This window comes from Dermacentor andersoni, chromosome 1 (assembly GCF_023375885.2).
Source record: "Dermacentor andersoni chromosome 1, qqDerAnde1_hic_scaffold, whole genome shotgun sequence".
NCBI classification, from domain to species: domain Eukaryota; kingdom Metazoa; phylum Arthropoda; class Arachnida; order Ixodida; family Ixodidae; genus Dermacentor; species Dermacentor andersoni.
The window spans coordinates 104611276-104634197 of NC_092814.1; the positions used below are offsets into that span (position 1 = coordinate 104611276).

At 47.2% G+C, this 22922-nt stretch overlaps 1 protein-coding gene across 2 annotated transcripts in view; it reads right to left on the reverse strand.

Annotated features, from left to right (window-relative positions):
- Nucleotides 1-22922, reverse strand: part of LOC129380552 (uncharacterized) — a 105119-nt gene that overhangs the window by 20938 nt on the left and 61259 nt on the right. For both annotated transcript variants that reach the window (XM_055061873.2, XM_055061871.2), the window contains exon 2: nt 9219-9306. In XM_055061873.2, coding sequence (XP_054917848.1) covers nt 9219-9306 — 88 coding nt within the window. The remainder of the gene's footprint in view (nt 1-9218; nt 9307-22922) is intronic.

The following is a 22922-nucleotide window of genomic DNA, read 5'->3' on the forward strand; positions in this document are numbered from 1 at the left end:
GATGGAAGTCCTACGTTCTTACGTAGCTCTACGTACAGCAGCTGTCTTGACTTGGCTTTCTTCTCACGAAGCCTAGTCAGACGTGCAGGGTGGTTTGCGGACATAGAGACGCACGGAAGCGACCATATCCCCACGTACATCAAGATCAGAGGATTGACCGCTTCCAAAATACGGGATACGATCCAAAGTGTGGACTGGCCTAAATTTCAGTCTATTATGGAATAACACTCCGACGCCAATCAATCTTTCGACTTGGAAAAGGCAATCAAGAGCGTGGTGCAAGACACTATGCGTACTCTAACATGCTCCTCGAAACTTAATGATTTTGATGTGGAACTAGAACGACTTCGAGCAATCCGACGACGTGCTGAACGAAGATACCGACGTACGAAAACAATGGACGATCGACGGACCCACCAGGCGCACGCAAAAGAAAATACAGCGCCGGTTAGACAAGCTCGAATCGCAACGTTGGGCTGCCTTCTGTGAGTCGCTAGATCCACGCAAGCCTTTATCGAAACTATGGAGAACGGTGCGCGGACTGCGGACACTTCCCGTACAGCGATTCCCATTCAAGGTGCTTGCCCTCTCTCAGAAGAGATCGGATATTGACGTGGCAGAGGATTTCTGCGCCAGATTATCCGGCCAACTCACAGCTACCAACATTCCATCGCCTTCGAGCAGCTCGCCACCACGTGATCACCGGTTGGATCTACCATTCTCGATCCACGAACTTAAGGCAGCATTAGCTTTGTGTAGCCGCACATCAGCGCCAGGACCTGACGGAATTTCCTACCGAGCTCTGTGTCACCTGAGGGAGCGAGCGAGAGGAGTTCTTCTTGAGGTGTACAATGAATCTTGGAGAAATGGCACTCTACCAACAACCTGGAAGACAAGTCGCCTTGTTCCACTGCTGAAGCCTGGCAAGTCGCCGTTGGAGCTCTGATCATATCACCCGATCGCTTTGGCGAGCTGTGTGGGCAAAGTAATGGAGAGGATGGTCCTAGGACGCCTGGAGTGGTACTTGGAGTACCACAACACCTACCCAGATGCCATGGCGGACTTCCGACGCGGTCGATCATCGATCGATAACGTCGTCGACCTGGTGACCTATATTCAACATGAGAAATGCCGTAAGCGTCTCTGCGCATCCTTATTCCTCGACGTTAAAGGGGCGTATGACAACGTTACGCATGAAGCCATCTTCTCTGCTCTCGCAGAGGTAGGAGTGGGTGGTCGGATGTTTCAATGGATACGGAGCTATCTATCCATGCGATCCTTCTTTGTAAGCACCGAGGAAGGCCATACTTCTCTACATTATAGCTACCGCGGCGTCCCCCAGGGAGGTGTACTTAGCCCCGTGTTATTTAATCTAACACTAATTGCTCTCCTTGAGCACGTGCCAACCACAGTCAGGCTATCAATGTACACGGATGAAATCTGCATATGGACATCTGCAGTAACACGCCTACAGTTGCGAGCGAGAATTCAGAGAGCCGCCACACAAACTGCTATCTACCTCCGTAATCGAGGCCTAGAAATTTCCTCCGAGAAATGCGCACTTGTGCCATTTACGCGCAAACTCATGGCAAACTACAGTGTAATGATAAATGGCCAAATAATACGACGGGTCCGATCGTACAAGTTTCTAGGTGTCATAATCGACAGGGATTTGTCATGGAGCCCACACATATCATACGTGAAAAAACGGTTGACAGGCATCTGCCACCTGTTCAAGTTTTTCGCTGGCAAGACCTGGGGAATGTCGCCTAGTGCCATGTTACAACTGTACAGGGTGCTTTTTCTAGGATTTCTGCGATACAGCTTGCCAGCAATAAACAACACAGCAAAAACGAATCTACGCACAATACAAAGTCTTCAGGGTCAAGTGCTCCGGATCTGTCTAGGCCTGCCTCAGAGTGCTTCAACAGTGGCTACGATAGCAATCGCTAGAGACCACCTTGTCAAGACCCACATTGAAATTGAAGTACTCAGGACCCAGATAAGGCATCTAGCCAGGAGTCCTCGTCACCATTTAGCCTCTCTACCAGCGGACAGGCCACACACATCTTTCAACCAAACGATAACTGCATATGATGAATCATTGCCAGCTGGTTTCACTCCGGCTGCGAGACCTTCGATCTCTCCATGGTGCCTCGCTCAGCCAAAAATCAACCTCGCAATACCTGGTATCTCGAAAAAAGCTGATCTGTCATCACCAGCCCTTAGACAGCTCACGCTACTACATTTGTACGAGAACTACCGTGACTCTACGCATATTTACACTGATGGATCTGTCCTTCCAAGCAGCTCCGCGGCGGCAATCGTCATACCAGCGAAAGCTACAACAATTAAATTTAAGACGACCCACGCGACAACATCGACGGCAGCAGAGCTCGCAGCGCTCTTTACTGCCCTTCATCACATTGGTGATGAACCGCCACACAAATGGACAATATTCTGCGATTCGAAGGCGGCACTGCAGTCTCTACTGTCACCTTTACGACGCGGACCGCACGAACAGCTAATATTCCATATTACAGAGACGTTACACCATATAAGTGATGCAGGCCATGAAATAACCTTCCAGTGGCTTCCAAGTCACTGCGGGATTATCGGCAATGAACGGGCGGATCACGCTGCCCGCTCAGCCCATACTGAGGAGCGCCACGTCCCAATTCCTGTTTCTAAAACTGACGCGGCACGGAAGCTCCGCCTACTTGCTCGGCAGTGCACCGCGTCGCAATGGAATGAGCCACATTTAAGAAATACGCGACTGTACTCACTTGATCCAACATTAAGCCTTCGCCGTAGAGACGCCACGCTTTCATATCGACTTTGGTTGGGCGTTGCCTTTACTAAAGCCTATGCCTTCCGCATAGGGATGACCGACACACCAACCTGTGACTACTGCGGCCATGAAGAATCAATTGGCCATATTTTGTGCGTCTGCCCGCAGTACAGTCCACAGAGGGTATGCCTTAGCCACGAACTTGACCAACTGGACGACCAACCGCTATCCGAAAAAAGAATTCTACAACATCGAAAGGACCTACCTTCACAGAAGAAGGCCGTGCAAGCGCTTTTGCGCTTCTTGCGATCTACCGGCCTGTGTGAACGACTTTAACTGGAACGCCTTTTGTGTGTGTGTCTCCATGTGTGCGCGTTCCTATTTTTTATTTTTCTTTGAATTTTTTTTTTCGTTTTCCTCTCTGTCATCTTTCTAACCCCTATCCCCCATCCCCTGTGTATGTTAGCAAACCGGAGACTCGTATCTGGTTAACCTCCCTGCCTTTCCTCTTCATTCTCTCTCTCTCTCTCTCCAGAGCGTCGTCTTCTTCCGACCAAGCTGACATCTTCTTCGTCAGCGTGTCACAATATATATATATATATATATATATATATATATATATATATATATATACACACAAATTTGGTATACCACTGGTCGGCGTGGTGGTGGTGGTGGTTTGTAGCAACATGAGGGTTTCACCCTAGGCCAGTAATTTCTGCATCCGAACGTCTCTTGCCATATTTCACAACATCAAGTACACCAGTGTCTCTTAATAATGCTAGAAGAAGACGCGAAGCTTTATTTTACGTGCTAGCTTTCGGTCGGTAGGGGTTCCACCACATGCGCCCTGCCCAAGCGGTTCCTTCAAGACCAAACATTACTATACTACTACTACTCGTCCAATCCTCAACTTTTCAATCTTCAGAGTGTGCGGAAGCGTACATGATCTCATCTGCACCAGTGTGAATGAATTCAGTGGCTTATGTCAGAGTGTGAAGTATGTCCACAATGTATGAGCTGATGACGACTATCACTATCTTGAGTATCTCTGCCACACAGGTGGTGTTAATGACGACAAAAAGAAGGAGGATAAATCAGAGTCGCAAGAGACAAAGAAGGAAGTCGGTAAGAAATGGGGTAGGTTGTCGTGGCTGCTCAACACATCGGCCAACGATTAGTTGCCATACAAGCCCCTGAGCTTGTGGCACGAGTGTGACTATACGGTGTGGGCTGTTTTCTTCGAAATACTGTCTACACGTCGACATCTTGCCGCTGAACAGAAAGCATGATTTAGAAAAGAGAACTCGGATGCATAGGTTGATGACTTAGCGGGACAACCTTCAGGTGCTTAGCCTTTTGGTGACTTCATAGCACAAGGTAGGGCACAAGAGCACAAGTTTCTCGCTCTCTGTGCGCTAAACACCGCTACAAATGCTACCAGCACACGAAGGCTGATGAAAACGTGCTCAGGTGCAATAGTAAAGGAGTGAATGAATGAGGTCAAATAAGCATAGACGGGCTTACAGGGAGGGACCAGAGGACTATGCACTCCCCTCCCCAGGCCTGCTAAGATGGGATGGGATGCAAATCAAGTGCACAATCATAGTTCAATGTCCCATGAGCGCCTTCGTTCGTTGAGCTTGCCTTTTGTTGAGCAGAGCATTGCGCTGTCTACCTGCTATGTTCCGATCAGTCAGCATCAGTCAGCGAAATATCTCAGGGTGGATCGCATGGAAAAATGAAAGTGTATGGAAAGGGGTTGGAGAGGGGGGGAGGGGGACTGCAACACAGTTTGGCCCCCATAACGAGAAATCTTACGCACGCCTATGGAAACCAGTATTTTGTTTGTTCGACTCATTTATTTCTGCATCGTATTGCAGTGTTTACTAAGCCAACATCATTTCAGCGTTATTCTCCTTTGCGGTGCCTACTGACTTCCCTTGCTGTTTGGTACGCCGGTGTTTGAACTGTAGGTTCCTTCCGTGGGCTTCTGCTTGGACTCGGGCGTGACAGAGCACACTTTCATAGCCATCGTCCCCTGTAGGCGGTCCGTATACTTGTCGTGCAGACAACGCCACAGAGCAAGAAGGACAAATAGAGAGCCATCAAGACGATCAGAAGGTGCACTAACATCTGAAAGATTATTTCTTGATCTCACAGTATTAAGTCCGGCTTACAAGAAACAAACCGACGACATATATTGGCACAAGGATAGAAAGAAAGGAAAAACCTCGACTATAAGGCATGTGCGGGCCAGATAGCGATAGGAAGCATGTATCCTTCGCTGATAACGTAACAGAGGGCATGCTGAAGATGTGACAACCTTGAGAGAGCAAAATTATGATTAGGGCACCCATACGAAAGCAAAATTCACTGTGATGGACATAATGAAATTGCGACAGTTGGGATTCACTTCCTATGCACCTTAATAATACTACACCGGGGAACAATTGTATTTCACTCAATAATGTATTAAGGTCTCCCAAAGCGCAAAGATGGCTTCAAAAATGTCTGCAGGAGCATTCTTGCTTCGTATAGTCCCCTAAAGTGTATTCCTCACTATTTATGAAAGCACGGCGGCCGCATTTCGATGGGGGCGAAATGCGAAAACACCCGTGTACTTAGATTTAGGTACACGTTTAGGAACCCCAGGTGGTCGAAATTTCCGGAGTCCTCCACTATGGCGTGCCTCATAATCAGAAAGTGGTTTTGGCACGTAAAACCCCATAATATAATTTTTAATTTTATGAAAGCAATGCTAACGGTGCTTTCGAGGTAGGAGTGATTTCTGTGGTCACTATGGTCAAGCGCCGTGCTCCTGAGGTATTACTTCAGTATTTCATATTCAAATTTATGTCGAGTATACATGATAAAAATGCCGATTTATACTTTATTTTCTCCACAATACCGCTAAACACAGATACCTATCTAACTTTCATTTCACAATGACGACAAAGTTTGCTTTCAGTAATCTCGTTTCAGCATCCGCCGAGGGATCACTCGAAACTTTGGAAAGCATATTACGCTCTCCCCTGCAAATTTGCCTGTTCAACTTTTGCTAATAACAAAGACTTGGGACAATATAGGCAATCTTCCAGAATGAACACGGTGCAAGCTTTACCTCCGAACCGGCACATGAAGCTAATATAAAGCAGCATCTAAACAGTCCACACCGTGAACCTGTAGCAGGCACGTAGCAGAGGTGTTGTTGAAAGTTATCTGGCTACATTGAACGCGTCCCCACTTTGCAGACGCCACCGCATTCAGCGGCCACGCAACATTTTGTCGCGAAGTCGGTTCAGCGGCTCGCAATCGTCTCGGAGCGCTCCTGACGTGACGTACTGTGACGACGAGGCGCGGCTGTGTCTGTCGGCGTCGCACCTTGACAATGGCGCGGAGAAACCGGAACGCGGCTGCAGCTCGCGCCTGCGCTCGTCGCTGCTTCGGGTCGTGGGCGTCTCTGCTCCAGATTAAAACCGGACGCGCTGAAAGCGGCACGTTACACGCGCGCGCGCGCCTCCCTCGCGGAACGTGCGCTTTTCCGCGAGAAAAATCTCGGCGCGCGATTCGCCCCATAAAAGCGGAAACAAACGACAGCTCGTTCTTTACCGTCGGGCCCCTTATCTGCGCGCGGAGTTGCTGCGCCCTCGATGCCTCTCGTGCGAGACGCAAGCAAGCGCGCTCTCCGCGTGCGGTGCATCGCCTCCAGGACGGATGATCCCAGGCGCTGCTCTTTTATTCGGGCGATGAAACACCACTCTGCGTGGGGCGCGTCTGCAGCCGAATGTATCGGTCCCACTTAACTGGCCCAGCCGGCGAGGCTGCGTTCGCTCGGCGACTGACGAGGGCCCAGCCTAGGTTCCTCTCGGGCGCTATTTGTTTTATCCTGGGTGTGCGCCTGTCGTGGGGAGGTGGAGGCGCGGTGTTCCACTCGTGCGCGCTGCGGCCGGCGAGCGAACGCATTATTCTCGGCGGCCACCGCGCCATGGCGAGCGCGAGGCCGCGTGTTGTATCATTTCTTAAATGGCCTTTTCTGCACTTACCGGTGTGATCCACGCGAAAGAAGCTCGTGCTTTACGGCGACTTTGCGCGTTAAGTCGTTTAAACCCGTTACCTTAACCTTGTGCCTACAGCTGAGAGTTATTACTGACAAGCGCGGTGTTCGCCGGCTGGTTATTGAAGCATGGCTTGAGCAATACGAGAATAAAAATGACAGATATGACGCGAAGAGGTCGCATCATTTGTCAAGTTAAAAATATGGCAACTAGCAGTTTTTGTAGGCCTAGATTCATTCATTCATTCATTCACGAAACTTTATTAGAGTCCTGAAGCCCGGTCTTTTCAGACCGAGGCGGGCCGCGTCCACGTTGCTCAGCTGTAAATTTGTCCTTTGCCAAAAGATATTATTTTATTTGTAAGCACATGACATATTCAACATTTCAAACAGCAGCCTTTGTACAATTGAGAGCATTTGAGTTGGCAAAGCTTTAAAACTAACAAAAGTTACGTGCTTATGGGGTGGGGCTATCAGTGTGCTGACACGACCATGTGGAAGCGAGTCCCCTGTTTGCGCTAACCCGAAACGAGAGAGCAAAGGAAATGGAAGCTGGCGTCGTTCAGTATTTCTTATGAGCCAAGTTCGTTGAGTAAGTCTTCTACTAATACATATTACTTTTCTTTTATTTGAACCTGTTTAGTGCACAATAGCATATTGCACACATAAAAGAAACCCAGTATTTATGAGCGTTCCCCACATATTTTGTAGAGTAAATTCAAGCTGCCTAACTGATCTTGTATAAAGGGATCGTTTGAGCATCAACACTGGTTTGCGTACCTTAACCTTAATAGTTCCTGTGGGCCATATTTCTCATTCTCATGCGACTTCATGAAGGGCTTGCGAATCAGGTGACGACAGCACACAGCATGCGCTAAGACAGAGCGACCACAGTACCGCAGAGCGTGATTAGCATTTGTTCGCGCCACAGCTAATACTAAAGCTCGTGCTAGCGCGCTTATTCCGCAATTTTCAAGTCTGTTTGGTTCACTGTATCTACTGAAGACAACAAGTGCATTTGCACCTGTAAACGAGAAACTCGGCCACTGGCACCGGCTCACTACTGTCCACTCATCAAGTATCATCTCACATCACTCCCCACCCCAACTCCCCTTCGTTAGGCAGAGTCGGAGAGTTCAGACCTTCCTTTCGCTGCCAAGCGTCAAGCGATGGCAGAGGAGCGCGTATGCTAGAGCGGCGCCCCACGCGCTTTCAGTCTGACCCAACGCCGGCACGCTTTTCAGTCGCACAAAAGCGGTAAAATTGGGCATATATCATTGCCCGTTTGAAATCCCTCTAATGGGAGCGTAGGAGCGCTCGATGAGGTACGCTTCCGAAGCCCCTCCAGTTGCCATGGGTACGGACGCATTTTCCCCTTGCTCCCAATGCTCCCTCTATTTCTAGGTTTTTCAGGCAATTCTTTCTCCTTTAGCCTTCTTTTGGGACGAACGCACCGGATTTTATGTCGTGTCTATGCCACCTGCGTTTTGCATTTTCCTTTGGTGCAGAGCGTGTTACGTACGTTTTCGAGTGCTTTAGCTGCTCTTAGTGCTGCCGATATTATCAAACAAGGGGTTGCCCGATCACTGTCTACTTTATCCGTTTTCTAAGAGACGAAACGATACGAGCAGGCGGCTCGAATATAAAGACAACCCTTTCGTCCTTGCTCAAGCGTTATGTTTATCTTGCCTTTCTTTCTATACATATACAGATCGCAAGAGCTAACACTTTTGCAGCAAACCTACACGTGAAAAGAGTGCATTACCTGTGATGTTACACTCATGTGGCGTGTAAACATCCGTCCAGTCACTTTGGTGGGCCCAATTACAGGCAGTGAAGACGTATCATTTGTAGGGGCTTGGTTTATTTTTTGAAAACGGGGCGATTTTCTTCTTGCGAAAATATCAAGGTGAAGAAAAACAACAAGACTGGTAAAATACCATGAAGTTTCGCCTATAACGCGAAGCCGTGATGTGATAGCTGATGCAATATTGTGCACAGTAGGTCTTATAATGTTTGTGGCATGTGGTTGGGCGTCGCATTTACGAATGCCTATTCGCTCCTAATAGCAATGGCCAACAGAGCGGCGTGAAATTCTTGCGGGTGCGACGAGACAACAGAGCACCCATTCTTCGACACTCAACGATGTGCTTCCAGCTAGGCTCAGCCGCTCGGATGATAGACCGCTCTCGGAGAAAAAGATCCTGGAACCTTGGCCCAAGCATTCTTACATGTGCAAGGCCGCAACAACCCTATTGCATTCACTGAAGGCGACTGGGCTGTAAGAGCGCTTATGACACCTTGCAAACATTCCTCTGCGAATGCGTTCAGAATGGCTACCTCTTTATTCTTTTTAGATTGCCTACTTACCTATCCTTCTCCCTTCCCCCTGCCCAAGCGCAGGGTAGCCAACCGGGCTCGTCCCTGGGCTCGTCCTTGGTGCAATGAGTGTGGATTGCTGAAAAATCCCATGAAAATAAAAGATTACAAGAAACCGATAAACACAGCACGTTACAACGACACCGCAGCGTCAAAAACCAATTTATTGCAATGTACCAAATCGTTTGTTTCATCGTTTCTCCCCCGTTTTCTGCAATATTAGCTGGGTTTCGCATGAGATTGTTAATTAAGTCCCTTGTATTTCAAAGTAGTATCAAGAACAGCGTTCCATTAAAGAGCTTCTGCCACCGTCATCTTCATATCGGGTGATCACGCGTTTCCACTTAGAATATATTTTCAGGATGACACCAGCTTCGAGATATTCATTGCCAAAATATGCGACAAAATACGTGGGCGTTCCAGTTACTTTTGTGCTTCAATGCATGAAAGAGTGCTTTGCTAAAAAAAGTAAGTGGAACAGTGCCTTTTTACCGCTAGTTTGAAGGTGCGTATATCGAAGCCCGTGCCATACTCAAAATTTACTCCTACTGGATATGTCTTGCAAACTAATTGGCTACAATTCGTAAATTGTAACATGTGCCATAAATTAATTGATTAAGAAGTTAATTAGGGAATTTTAGTCAATTAGTTGAGTATGTATTTCGATTTCTCGTGGAAGTAATGTCTTGCTCTTTGAATATTCCAGATCAAGCAATGGAATCATGCTATCTGCCACAAGGGAGTGCAAATTAGCTTGCAGAGCCCGGCGCTGAGAGGCCAGCGGTGAGACCACGGTGACAAGGCTACTCTCACAGATTCCACAATAGTTTCTTGGGTTCTCCACCAAAAAAAAATGAGCCTAGAAAGGCTGATTAATCGCGAGCTGCCTTACCCGACTACCACTGCTCTATGACTTACTGCCCTCTGACCGGCTTTGCATCACGTTTTTGGGTGTCGTGGTACAGGGTCCCTCAGAAGGCCAGTACTCTAAAAAAAAATCTTGGCATTCTTCAGCATGATTGTACAATCTTGTATATATAGGAAGCTTTAAAAATGGTGTCCTCAAGCGGCTTTGGCCGAGCCAAATCCCCACGCCCCGCTTGTGTTCTGTTGTATCCGTTTTGCGTTTTTCTGCACGCCCGACCGATATAGTTCCCGAACTTTGGTCTCATATTTTTAAAAACTTTCTAATATGTTAAATGAGCTTGTTTCTCTTCGTTTCCCATCAGGCTTCTGCTCTCAGCTTCAACATTCTCATCAGGTGAAGCGACGGATGATGGTGTGGGCAAGCTAGTCCTACTGAGAGACGGCTGACTCAATCTCTTAAAGCGGGAGGACGCAACCTATGCACTGAGTGCTTTTGCATGAATCATAGCAATTGCCCTGATATAGATAAGTCAGCTTGTCGAAGCGATGGCTCTAGACTGATGCTTCTCATGTTCGGCCACTGTTGATTACTTTGTGTGAATCAGTTACACGCTAAGGAAAACTTTAAAGGCGATTCTGACGTCACAGACAGGGGCGACTTTTCAACGTTCTGAAGCAGTCCAGTTTCCGCGCGACGTCGAAGAGAAAGTGGGAGCGGAACGCGCACCGGCGACAGGCATTTACGGGCTGTCGCGCTCACATGTACACAAGACAGTGTTCGTGACTGGTGGCGCGGCGCCGAGTTGATCACCGCGCAGCGTGAGCGGTGCCTGTCTCCACAGCGTTCCTGGGAAACGTATCCTACGCAGCAATCACTACGACAGCTGTGCTGCAAGCAAACAAAGGCGCACGCCTTCCGGCCGGCGCAACGATCTGTAATTGCAGGCAGGCCACCTCTTCTGAGCGTGTTGCTTTCTCCTTCCATGCGGGGAACCTCTCTGGTCGTCTTCTGCTCACCTGACGGCAGGAGTGCACTTGGCGCCAGCGTTCACCCCTTAATTACGCATACGATCCCATCGGCAGTAATTAAGCCCGGGGCGGCTGTCCATCCGTCTGGAGTGCTGGTGCCGCGCGAGACAGGTCTCCCCCCCCTCCCGTGGCGTGCTCTCCACATTCCCCGAGCGTCTGCGATGGGGGTCAAGGTTGGCAGCCGCGCGGCGATGACGACGCGCACCGCTAATGACTCTCAAGTCCGGCCACCATCAAGAAGCGCTGATGATGGCGTCGCGAGGCCGGTAACCAACGCGAGCGCCCCTTCTAATCATCTGCCAGTGCGGATCTGCTCTCGTCCGCCGCTCTGGTCGCGCGAAACAAACCCCCTGAATGGCCTGCTCACGTAAAGGAGGGAAGCGCGCCTCTGTCCGGCTTCTCCCACGCAGGCCAGTGCGAGACCCACGCGCGAACGCCGCCTCCGCGCTCGCGGCCGGCTGCAGATGGCGGCGTCCCGAGCAGCTCCTCCCGCTGCGGGCCGGCCGAAAACGACACCGGTCGGCGAAAGCGTCGTTAAGGCGCTACTCCCCCGAACAACAGGCGCGGGCATGCCACCATCCGCTAATGTCGTGGAACCCTGGAAACGAGCGAGAGCCTGAGCGAACCAAGAAAATGGCGAGAAAGCAAATGGCGGCTCGAGCCGAATGATAGTCGGCCGCCGTCGGTGCCAGGCGGCCCTCTTAACGGTCGCACCCTCCCCCTCCCCCCCCGCTCTCTTGTCGCGCTCTCTGATTGCCTCCCTTCTTCTAATCACCGACGAAGAAGCAATGACTTCTCTTAAACACACGCGCCCAAAGAGAAAGCAAAAACGAGAGGAGCTGACCGAAGGCTCACCGAGCTGGACGAATTTATCGGGTCACGGATCTCAAATGTCGTTCCCAAGCTGCTCTCCTTCGATTGTTTTCTCCTTTTCCGCTTTTTGTTGCCAGGTCAACCTACCTCTTCGGTGTTTACCGAGAGCTCGGTTCAGAGTAACGTCACGGTTAACGACGACCGGGCCTATACCGAAGCAGGTGCACATGGCCAGTGCACGCGCTCAGCGACAACAGGCTGCGCTATACACCAGTAGCATTTCGTTAGATTCACGGTAGGTTGTAGCGAACGCGCGCCTGTACTGACCGGTTCTCTATGTGTAGGCGTCACTTCACTGGCACTATAGCAGGCTCCATGCAGTGACATAAAAAGAAAGCACGGTAATACCCTTGGTGCCGTTCTTTTTTTTTTTTTTTTCAGGAGTGGTTTTCTCATGCAATCATCAGTGCCTACAGCGCAAGAACGAAGAGACTGCACTGCTGTGAAGGCTACCGGTGGGAGTATGCATTGTCGCACTTTCGATATGCAGCTTCACCGGCCGTAAGGACATATTATGTCTCCTTTGAGGAACACTGAAAGTAATAATGCAATGTGCATTACCCGGTTGACGATGCACTTGCAGACCAGGCAAGGCAGACCATGCAGAGAGGTTTCCCCGCGAAAACTCTGAAGTACAAATTAGCGTCAACTTCTTTTCAAGGGAACATCCATTTAAAGCAGTATTTTGTGTTTTGTCTAATGACTGCCAGCTGCAAGAACCGATGCAGAAACGCATTTTCTTGTACACCTGCTACATGAGGACCTTGGTAATGAGTGTTCATCGTTACTTCTATGGCTGAGTTTCAAGCTCACGTTTTTTTTGCTTGATCTATGGATGCAGCCTCAAGAACAAAACACTGTATCGAAAGTTCATGTTTCTGTAGATAAAAGAAGCATGCAAAATGATGGGATATTCTGTACAACTTCGAAGAGAAAAAGGAGGAGGAGGAGAGAAGAAGCAAGAAGAAAGCCGCACAAAAGGTCTTATATCATACTACAGGAAACAGTCGTATATGTAGAAGCACCGAGGTGAAGAACCGAAAAAATACCTCCTTTATTCGGGTTCAATTTCAACGTGCTGCAAGATTTCGTACCGGTTCAGTTCCGGTATGGAGTAGAAGATAACGGTTCGTGAGCCAATTCGTTATTACATACTGTTTCGCGAACAGATTCGGCGCAGTGCACTTTATTTTGTCCCTCCAAAGAAGTTAATAGGCGATACATTGTACACGCGCTGACGATTTGTTTGTACGTGTATGTTCGAGCCTTGCAAGGAGAAGGCAGAGATGTTTCTTGACGGAAAGTACTTGATGAATTCACGTGGATATAAAGCAAATACGTTTCGTGCTACATAGATACAGCAGGTATACGCACAAAGCTAGCTAACAGTGTAGAGCATGGAATATCGCTGTAGCTAACGTTTCGACGAGGGAACTTATTGTGTTTGTCAGGGAGAAGAAAAGTCCACTTGTAGGAACCATGGCTTCCGCGGCATTCGTAGTTCTACCACGGTCAATCATCTCAAGCCTCCACCTTCCTGTGAGCCGCTCTCTCTAGTTTCTTATTTAAACACAAAGCTAGGTATTGTAGGCAGCGAATCAGCTACTTGGTTCGCCACTCGGTGCAACGTCCGCCGCTGCACTCTTATTTCCCAAGCTTCCTTTTGTCTTAATTTTTACTGAAGGTGCATAAAATGTAAAAGATGAAATCAAATTTCTCATTAGAAGTATAAGCGGATGAATTTAGCTATTTGTGCACATAGCAAAGCGCACATTAATAACTGACTTATGAAATTTTGCTGTCACAGCAGTTATAAGGTCGAGATTGGGCTTGCTTTGTCCATTCATACTACCTGTCCATTACGGTGACGAATACTATGACGGCACTGACAAACGCGAAGTCGTCATCATCGTTGGCGTGTGTTCGTTGGGCCACCTGCATGGTCATCCTCAACTTAATGCTTGGCAAGTTGAAAAGCAACATGACTTCGTCCACCGCCGCGAATACATTGCTTGTATTGCCGACACTCCAATACAAAACAAGTCAGCTTCTATAGCGTAGCATTTCGAACCTTGAGGTAGGGCCAGTGAACACATTTCTATTATGCTAATTCAAGCAACAAATCACGATAACATACCTGCATATACGAAGTCGGTTAATGAGTACCTGAAAATCACGAGGATCAACGAATAGAAGAGTGCATGATATTCAATAGTTTCATTATATATGTGCAACACCGAAGACGTTAAAACGCATCAGGTGTTACATACGAACCTAGGCAAACCGCGCTAAAGGCAGCCAAATTAGCGCTTACGCGCTTAAAGCAAAGCTACCCACCACCGTGGTTCAAACTTATTTCCCTGCCGTAATGTCCACTAGGGCGCTAGATGCGCTAACCATTTTGTTATCGCGGAAGATTTCGCGCAGTACTTGCACCATGGGCAGTTAGGGGCCTTGAAAGGAGAGTTTTTATTTTAGCGAAAGACTTCCTTACTAGTGCGCGACATAACGGAGGATTTTATGCGCAGGGACTGGGGTTCGTTGTTTCGCCTTTTTTTTTTCTTGTGCGTGCTAGCGGTCGTGCGTGTTAAAGGGCCCTTGCCCTTTATAGCTGGCTTTTTTTTGTCGGAGATAGGTCTGTACAATGAGCACCTCGAATGTCCGGTCGCTAGCTTAAGTGCGCAGTACAACCAGGGCACTAGTTGTGACACCGAATGAAGGAAAAATGGAGCGCAACATAAACCAGGACGAACGAAGGTACACAGACATGGACTGTGCACCAGTACCTATGTTAGTTTCTTTTTTTTTTATGTTGCGCTGCATGTTTTCTTCGGCATAATGAACCAACTAGCCCTGCAAAAAGTCGTATTTATGTGACATTAATATTTGCTGTAAGTGGCTCTGAAATATAGCACTAAACGTATCTAGGCGAAAGCATCAACCTCGAAGCTACGTCCAGGTAGCGCAAGCCGTTCGCGCCAGAAGTCCAGCCTCTGTTCTCAAAGAAAGAACAGAGCAATAGTGTCGGGCGAGCACTAAGCACCGGAATGTCGAACCGAAAACAATACTGGTTCGGTTCGGGTTCAGTGCTCTCCGATCTCGTTCCGGTTATGTTCCGGTTCACAGAAATAAAAATTTATAATGGTTCGCGGACCGGTTCGGCGCATTCCATTTTATCTTGTCCCATGGCGATATGCTGCATACTACTATCGACTTTACGTCCGCATGGTTCATGCGCAAGTTTCATCAAGAGGAATCGGAAATTTTCGACGCACTTTGTTCAGAGCAGTCACTGCACATACAGTACGATCCCAAGGTGAGAGTGGTGGTGTCGAAGCAGCGTCTGACGCCGTTCTGTAAACATGCGAACGCGTCCTCGTAGTACAAAGTGAACTTCGGCTCAAGAGCAACAGTCCTTTAAAATTCCTCACGAATTTTGGATGTTGTAAAACGTCATCAGCGTACTTCTATGTTCACTGCAGGACGAAGGCCTCTCACAGCGAGCTCTAATTACCCCTGACCTGCGCTAGCTGATTCGAAGATGTGCTTGCAAATTTCCTTATTTCATTACCCCACCTAATTTTCTGCCGCCCTCGGCAGCGCTTCGCTTCTCCAAGCACCAACTATGTATTTCTAATGGAGCACCGAGTGTCTGCCCTATGAATTACGCGGCCTGCCAAGCTCCTATTTTCCCTCTTAATTTCAACTCCAGCTACGCCCATTTGTTCTCTGATCCTCACCGCTCTCTAGCTCTCTCGTAGCGTTAGGCCTAACATTTTCCGTTCCATCGCTTGTGCGAGCGGTCCTTAACTCATTCGAAAGCTTCATTGTTAACTTCCAAGTTCCTGCCCCATATGATAGTACTTGAAGAAGGGAATGATTGTACACTTTTCAACGACAGCGCTCAGCTCACAGTCACGATTTGGTAATGCTGGCCGTATGCACTCCAACCCATTTTCTTTCTTCTGTAAATTTCCGTCTCATGATCAGGGTTCCGTGTGAATATAGTTGACCTAGAGAATCTTACTCCTGTACACCTTCTGGAGGCTGACCGCCGATCACGAATTCTTGTTCGCTTGGCAGGTTATTTAATATCACCTTTATCTCCTGCATACTATTCTTTTGCGTATATTATTATTCTTCAACCTACTCTTACACGTTCTCGGTTAAGGTTCTCAGTCAATTGTTGCAATGTGTCCCCAGCGCTCCTACACAGGACAATGTCATCGGCAAGCTGAAGGTTGTTGAGATGTTCGCCTTTGATCATCGCGGTTAATCCTTCCCAGTCTAATAGTTTGAATACTTTTTCTAAGTACGCAATGAATATAATTGGAAAGATTGTGTCTCCTTGCCTGACCGCTTGCCTCTGTCTCCTTGTCTGACCGATAAATATTTTTTCCACTTTCCTTGCAGATAATTAAAACATGTGAATCCGGAACTACCAATGAGGCAAAGTCGAAGCCTGAGAAGTTGCGCATACGTGCGCTGTGGCTGAACGTAAATATGGAAGGAAGGAAGGACGGAAAAAGGGGAGAAGGAAAGGCAGGGAGGTTAACCAGTTTAGCTTAACCGGTTTGCTACCCTAAACATGGGAGCGGGATGGGGGGGATGAAAGATGCGGAGAGAGAGAGCGCATAGCACAGCACACACATCGTCAGTTACAGTCCGTCACTCTTGCGTGGTACGTGACATCACTGTCACAGCCGCTTGTCCAAGCCCCTCTCTATCAAAAACCGAAGTAGTCCCTTCGTCGCCTTCAGCTGCGATGTCTTCTGTGGCGACATGTGAAAATCGTTTTAACTGACAATGGTGTATTGTCAAGGTGCGCTAGAACGGACGCCAGGGACTGTCTCTGAACATTATACTCAGGACAGTCGCACAGTATGTGTTCTAGCGTCTCCTCGCAAAGACAGGCATTGCAGAGAGCGTTGTCGGCATTCCAATGCGAAATGAGTAAGATTTCATGAATGCCACCCCTAGCTATAAGCGATAAAGCAGAGTGGCCTCTCTTCGGCGGAGTCCAGTTGGCATACAGATATGCATCAAAGAGGGAAGGTGGTATTGATGATTGCTCCAGAATATGGAAGTTACACATAAATGAAATAATTATTGAGTTGTCAGCCGCATGCTGCAAGCACAATGGCCTTGATGTGCAGTTCATTCAGTTCTTCAGTACAACCCATACGATATGCACTTACATCACTAAATACAAACAAATATTGTAAATTCGTCCAAACGCACTGAATTAAGTGATAGAACTGTGCGCCGCAGGGAGAGCACAAAAAACACCCTAATATGCGCAACGCGAATGCACATCTTGCTGATGCGACACGTTTTAGTGAACGCACTTAGCGTTGTGCACGCTTGCCATCGTTCACTTCGTGATACCAGGCCACTGTGACCGGCTTTTTCATACCGTCATGTTGACCGGACTACTGCGCAGCAGGCGCGGAGTACCATAAGACCGTCGCCGGACGGAAGAAGATTCTTGCAATGAATTCACAAACGCCTTTGAAGGGTTTCTTAAGCGAGATAAGGAAACTATAGAAAGAACCTCGCACGAAGCGGCTGAAAGAGGTGAGTGACGTCATTTCGCCCAGTACTGATGGAAGTCTGCGGTTTAGAATAAGCATCCTCAGCCGATCATAACACGACGACGGCTGTCGTCTGCTATCACATTTTTTATTTATTTATTTAAAATACTTTCAATGCCCAATGGCGTTACAGAGAGGAGTGGTGAATCATTATACAATGTTAGATATAGCAGTCTGAAAGGATGAATGAACCGGATTGCTGCGACTGAGGCGGGGAGGTGGTTCCATTCGGATGCTGCTTTGGGCAGAAATGAATGGAAGAAAAGGTTTGGGCGGCCGCTTGGTACGTGTATCTTGATGTTGTGGTCGATTCGCGATGAAATATAAGGGGGTGATATAAATAGGTCATTTTTTAATTCTCCGTTAGTATAGTACATTTTATGAAAGAGTGATAACCGGGCGAGTTTCCTTCTTGATGATTGTTCTGGCAGATGAAGGCTAGTTTTGATGGCGGATACACTGGTACTGCGGGAATAATTGCATACAATGAAACGTGTAGAGCGGCTCTGAATGGCTTCAAGTAAGTATGTTAGCTGGGCTGTAGAGGGAACCCAAATTGATGAAGCATACTCTAGTTTAGACCTTACAAATTTTTTATATAATGTAAGTTTTAGGGAAGAGGGCGTGCGAGAAAAATTGCGACATAAAAAAATCTAGTGTTTGATTGGCACAGTTTGTCCCGTATTCAATGTGAGTTTGCCATGACAGATTGTTAGTAATGTGAACACCTAAATATTTATAGGAAGTGACAGAGGACAGAATAGAGTTGTTAATTTTGTATGAGGATGTAGAAACAGCAGTACCGCGAGAAAAATTTATCATTTTACATTTGTTGACATTTAATTTCATTAACCACTGGTTACACCACGAATAAATGGTGTTAAGGTGAGATTTAAGTAAAAAGAAATCATCTGGGTTAGTTATTTCACGAAAAATAACACAGTCATCAGCATAAAGACTTATGTTAGACGTCAATTTCACCGGTAGATTGTTAATGTAAATAAGAAATAAAAGAGGCCCAAGGACTGAGCCTTGTGGCACACCAGAAGTTACGAAACAGGTTGGTGAAACGGAATTGTTAGCAGATACGAACTGAGTTCGTTTGTCGAGAAAGCATTCAATCCACTTAAGTAAATGGGGGTCAGTGTTAACTTTTCTTAATTTCAGAAGAAGGAGACGATGGCACACTGTGTCAAAGACGTTTTCAAAGTCTAAAAAGAAACAATCAATGCAGAACCTCTGTCTAGAGATGAGAACAGGTCATTAGTAAACATAACTAGTTGTGTCTCACATGAAAAATGTTTTCGGAAACCATGCTGATATTTACTAAAAAAGTTGTTAGATTCAAGGAAAAACACGAGATTAGAGAAAATGATGTGCTCCAGAAGTTTTCTGGGAATGCTGGTTAACGAGATATGTCTGTAGTTGATAGCGCATGAAGGATTACCTTGTTTTGGAATAGGCACCATTTACCCCGCCTTCCAGTCGTTTGGCAGCACACCGCATTCTAAGAACTGCTTGAAAAGTTTAGACAAAATAATAGATGAGTGCGTTACAGTGCATTTCAAAAACTGAGCAGTTATTTCGTCAGGGCCGTGTGCAGATACCTTTAGCTTCTCTATGAATTTTGTTATTCCAACCCAATAAATGATTATGGGATCCATCGTGGGAAACAAGGGGCTATTAAATACGGGTGATGAAGAAGACTGATCATCAGAAAACGAACATTTAAATACGTTATGCAGAGCAGCACAGCACATATCAGCACTTTGTCGTCTGGTCTTCCCACGGTCTGTTGCCTATTACTGGCTTTGTGCATGCAAAACAAAAACTTAGTGGCGTCTTTATGAGCGTTATGCGGTGCGCTTTTTTACCACTGTGGTTATGTGCATATAAATCTACGTGCGTACGTGCGTGCGTGCGCGCGTGCATGCGTGCGTGCGTGCGCGTGTGCGTGTGTGTGTTGGGGGGAGGGAGTGGTGTTATATCACAGCATCACCCTTGTTCATGCAGTCCACATGATTTTCGTATCAATGGCGGTACGTGATTTTATTCGCCAATTCTTTCTTTTACGTCATTGTATTGACGTCCGGCTTCATATAATAGACAGGATTGCCATCCGTCGTAAGCACACGTTGGTTCACACCGTGGAACACAGAAGGAGCAAAAGTGAGGACACAGGTACTACGTCGTTTCGACATAGAGAGAGAGAGACAGAGAGAGAAGGGAAGAAGGGAAGGCAGGGAGGTTAACCAGACTGAGTCCAGTTTGCTACCCTACACGTGGGGAGGGGAATGGGGAGTGAGAGAGAGAGAGAGAGAACGTAGGTGTATGATGTCTATAGTCGGGCACTCAAGTCTGTTGCCCTCAGGTAGTGAAAAAGCGCTGGAACTGCTTTCTGGGCCAATTAACTGTGAGGCCAGGCTCCCAAGATCTTCGCTTCCGTAAATGGCCTGTCATCCAGTCTATTTAAGGCACACTGGAGAGTCTCACATTGATTATCGAAGCGAGAACAGTGGCACAGAAGCTGACGGATGGTCTCTTCACACTTGCACTTAGCACACTTTGGTGAATCCGCCATTCCAATACGATAGCTGTAGGAGTTTGTGAATGCTACTCCCACCCACAGCCAACACAGCAGTGTTGCGTCACGTCGTGGAAGGTTCGCTGGTAATTTAAGTTTCAGTGATGGGTCGAGGCTGTAGAAACCACACTTAGAGTTTCGACATAGTGCTGAATTGAAACTATGAGCTATATAGATATATAATATAAGGCTGAAGCTTAGAGCACGGAAGACGACAGCGAATTGTGCAAGAGCAACAATTTTTGATAATTAGCAGTGTTTAGGCGTTTTTTAATTGTTTCATCTCGCATGGAGAATTATGGCCTCAAAGCGTTGGAAGAAATAGTCATCTGCAGCAGGCAATGAGCTCAAACTAGTAAAAAAAAAGCGATAGAAGTGCTCAAAACACATCAATGACAAACTTGACCGTTGTCAGGGACGGACACTACCCTCTTATTTGCTAACACCCTATAGAGTATAATGATGAGTATGAAAATTACGGCTATTGCGCGTATGCAGAAACACAGCCGATCAGGCATTAGGAAGATGTTCACCGCACAGCATTAATGTTACTGCGTTCCACAGTAGCGCATGCTCACTAGCAGTAGTAGTAGTAGAAAACTTTATTTGTTCTTTTGTAATGGAGTCCCAGTGTGTGGAGTCCTCAGTCCGGGGCCCCATTTGCTGCTGCTATCCGGCTGGCCCGGTCAATCAGGTACCGCTGGTCGTCCAAGGCTGTGCTGGAAAGAGAGGCTTCCCACTGGGATGGGGAGGCGTTGGATATTCTAGGAAGGCCGAGTGGTTTGGAGCATTCCCACGTAGAATGGTAAAGGTCTGGGTGTTCTCCAGAGAAAGAACATTTGTCGGGGTACTTGGTAGGGTAGAAAGGAAAAACTAAGGAACGTATTAGTTTGGAGCTGATGCCAAGCGGCTGCATCTACACGGTTTAGTTTCATGTGTGGTGGAGGGAACGTTCTACTGTCGCATGAACGCGCTCATTGCCAGGGAACGCGCTCATTGCATGCCCAGGTGTCCAAATTAGGTGAAGTAGTGGGATATGTTGGTTCACATACAATGCAATATAATTATGCACTGAACAGCTCAGTGTACTTTGAGGTGGCAAATCAGAGTGTGCCACAAAGATATAAGGACGCGCCATCCTCGACTATCGGCTGTGGCCTCTGCAATCAGCCGCAACAGCGCGTTCCACTGGTTACCTGCGTCAGCTCGAGCGGCGCAGATGGACATATATATATAGTTATGTTCCTGAGACTACTACACCCCTATCGTAGACATTTCTTTTTATGTCGTAATCTGCGTCGGCTGTTTAGGTTTTGTGAATCGACTTACGCTTACCTATTGATAGAAGCACTTTAGTTCGCACCTGTCTTACCCTTCATATACGCATTTTTTGGACTGCAGCGCTCGTCTTTGCAGCGGTGGGCATCGCAACATTGCTGATTTTACGAATAGTTTTAGCTTTGTCATCATCATCATCATCATCAGCCTGGTTATGCCCACTGCAGGGCAAAGGCCTCTCCCATACTTCTCCAACTACCCCGGTCATGTACTAATTGTGGCCATGTTGTCCCTGCAAACTTCTTAATCTCATCCGCCCACCTAACTTTCTGCCGCCCTCTACTACGCTTTCCTTCCCTTGGAATCCATTCCGTAACTCTTAATGACCATCGGTTATCTTCCCTCCTCATTACGTGTCCTGCCCATGCCCATTTCTTTTTCTTGATTTCAACTAAGATATCATTAACTCGCGTTTGTTCCCTCACCCAATCTGCTCTTTTCTTATCCCTTAACGTTACACCTATCATTCTTCTTTCCATAGCTCGTTGCGTCGTCCTTAATTTAAGTAGAACCCTTTTCGTAAGCCTCCAGGTTTCTGCCCCGTACGTGAGTACTGGTAAGACACAACTGTTATAAACTTTTCTCTTGAGGGATAATGGCAACCTGCTGTTCATGATCTGAGAATGCCTGCCAAACGCACCCCAGCCCGTTCTTATTCTTCTGATTATTTCAGTCTCATGATCCGGATCCGCAGTCACTACCTGTCCTAAGTAGATGTATTCCCTTACCACTTCCAGTGCCTCACTACCTATTGTAAACTGCTGTTCCCTTTCAAGACGGTTAAACATTACTTTAGTTTTCTGCAGATTAATTTTTACACCCACCCTTCGGCTTTGCCTCTCCAGGTCAGTGAGCATGCATTGCAGTTGGTCCCCTGAGTTACTAAGCAAGGCAATATCATCAGCGAATCGCAAGTTACTAAGGTATTCTCCATTAACTCTTATCCCCAATTCTTCCCAATCCAGATCTCTGAATACCTCCTGTAAACAGGCTGTGAATAGCATCGGAGAGATCGTATCTCCCTGCCTGACGCCTTTCTTTATTGGGATTTTGTTGCTTTCTTTATGGAGGACTACGGTGGCTGTGGAGCCGCTATAGATATCTTTCAGTATTTTTACAAACGGCTCGTCTACACCCTGATTCCGCAATGCCTCCATGACTGCTGAGGTTTCGACTGAATCAAACGCTTTCTCGTAATCAATGAAAACTATATATAAAGTTTGGTTATATTCCGCACATTTTTCTATCACCTGATTGATAGTGTGAATATGGTCTATTGTTGAGTAGCTTTTACGGAATCCTGCCTGGTCCTTTGGTTGACGGAAGTCTAAGGTGTTCCTGATTCTATTTGCAATTACCTTAGTAAATACTTTGTAGGCAACGGACAGTAAACTGATCGGTCTATAATTT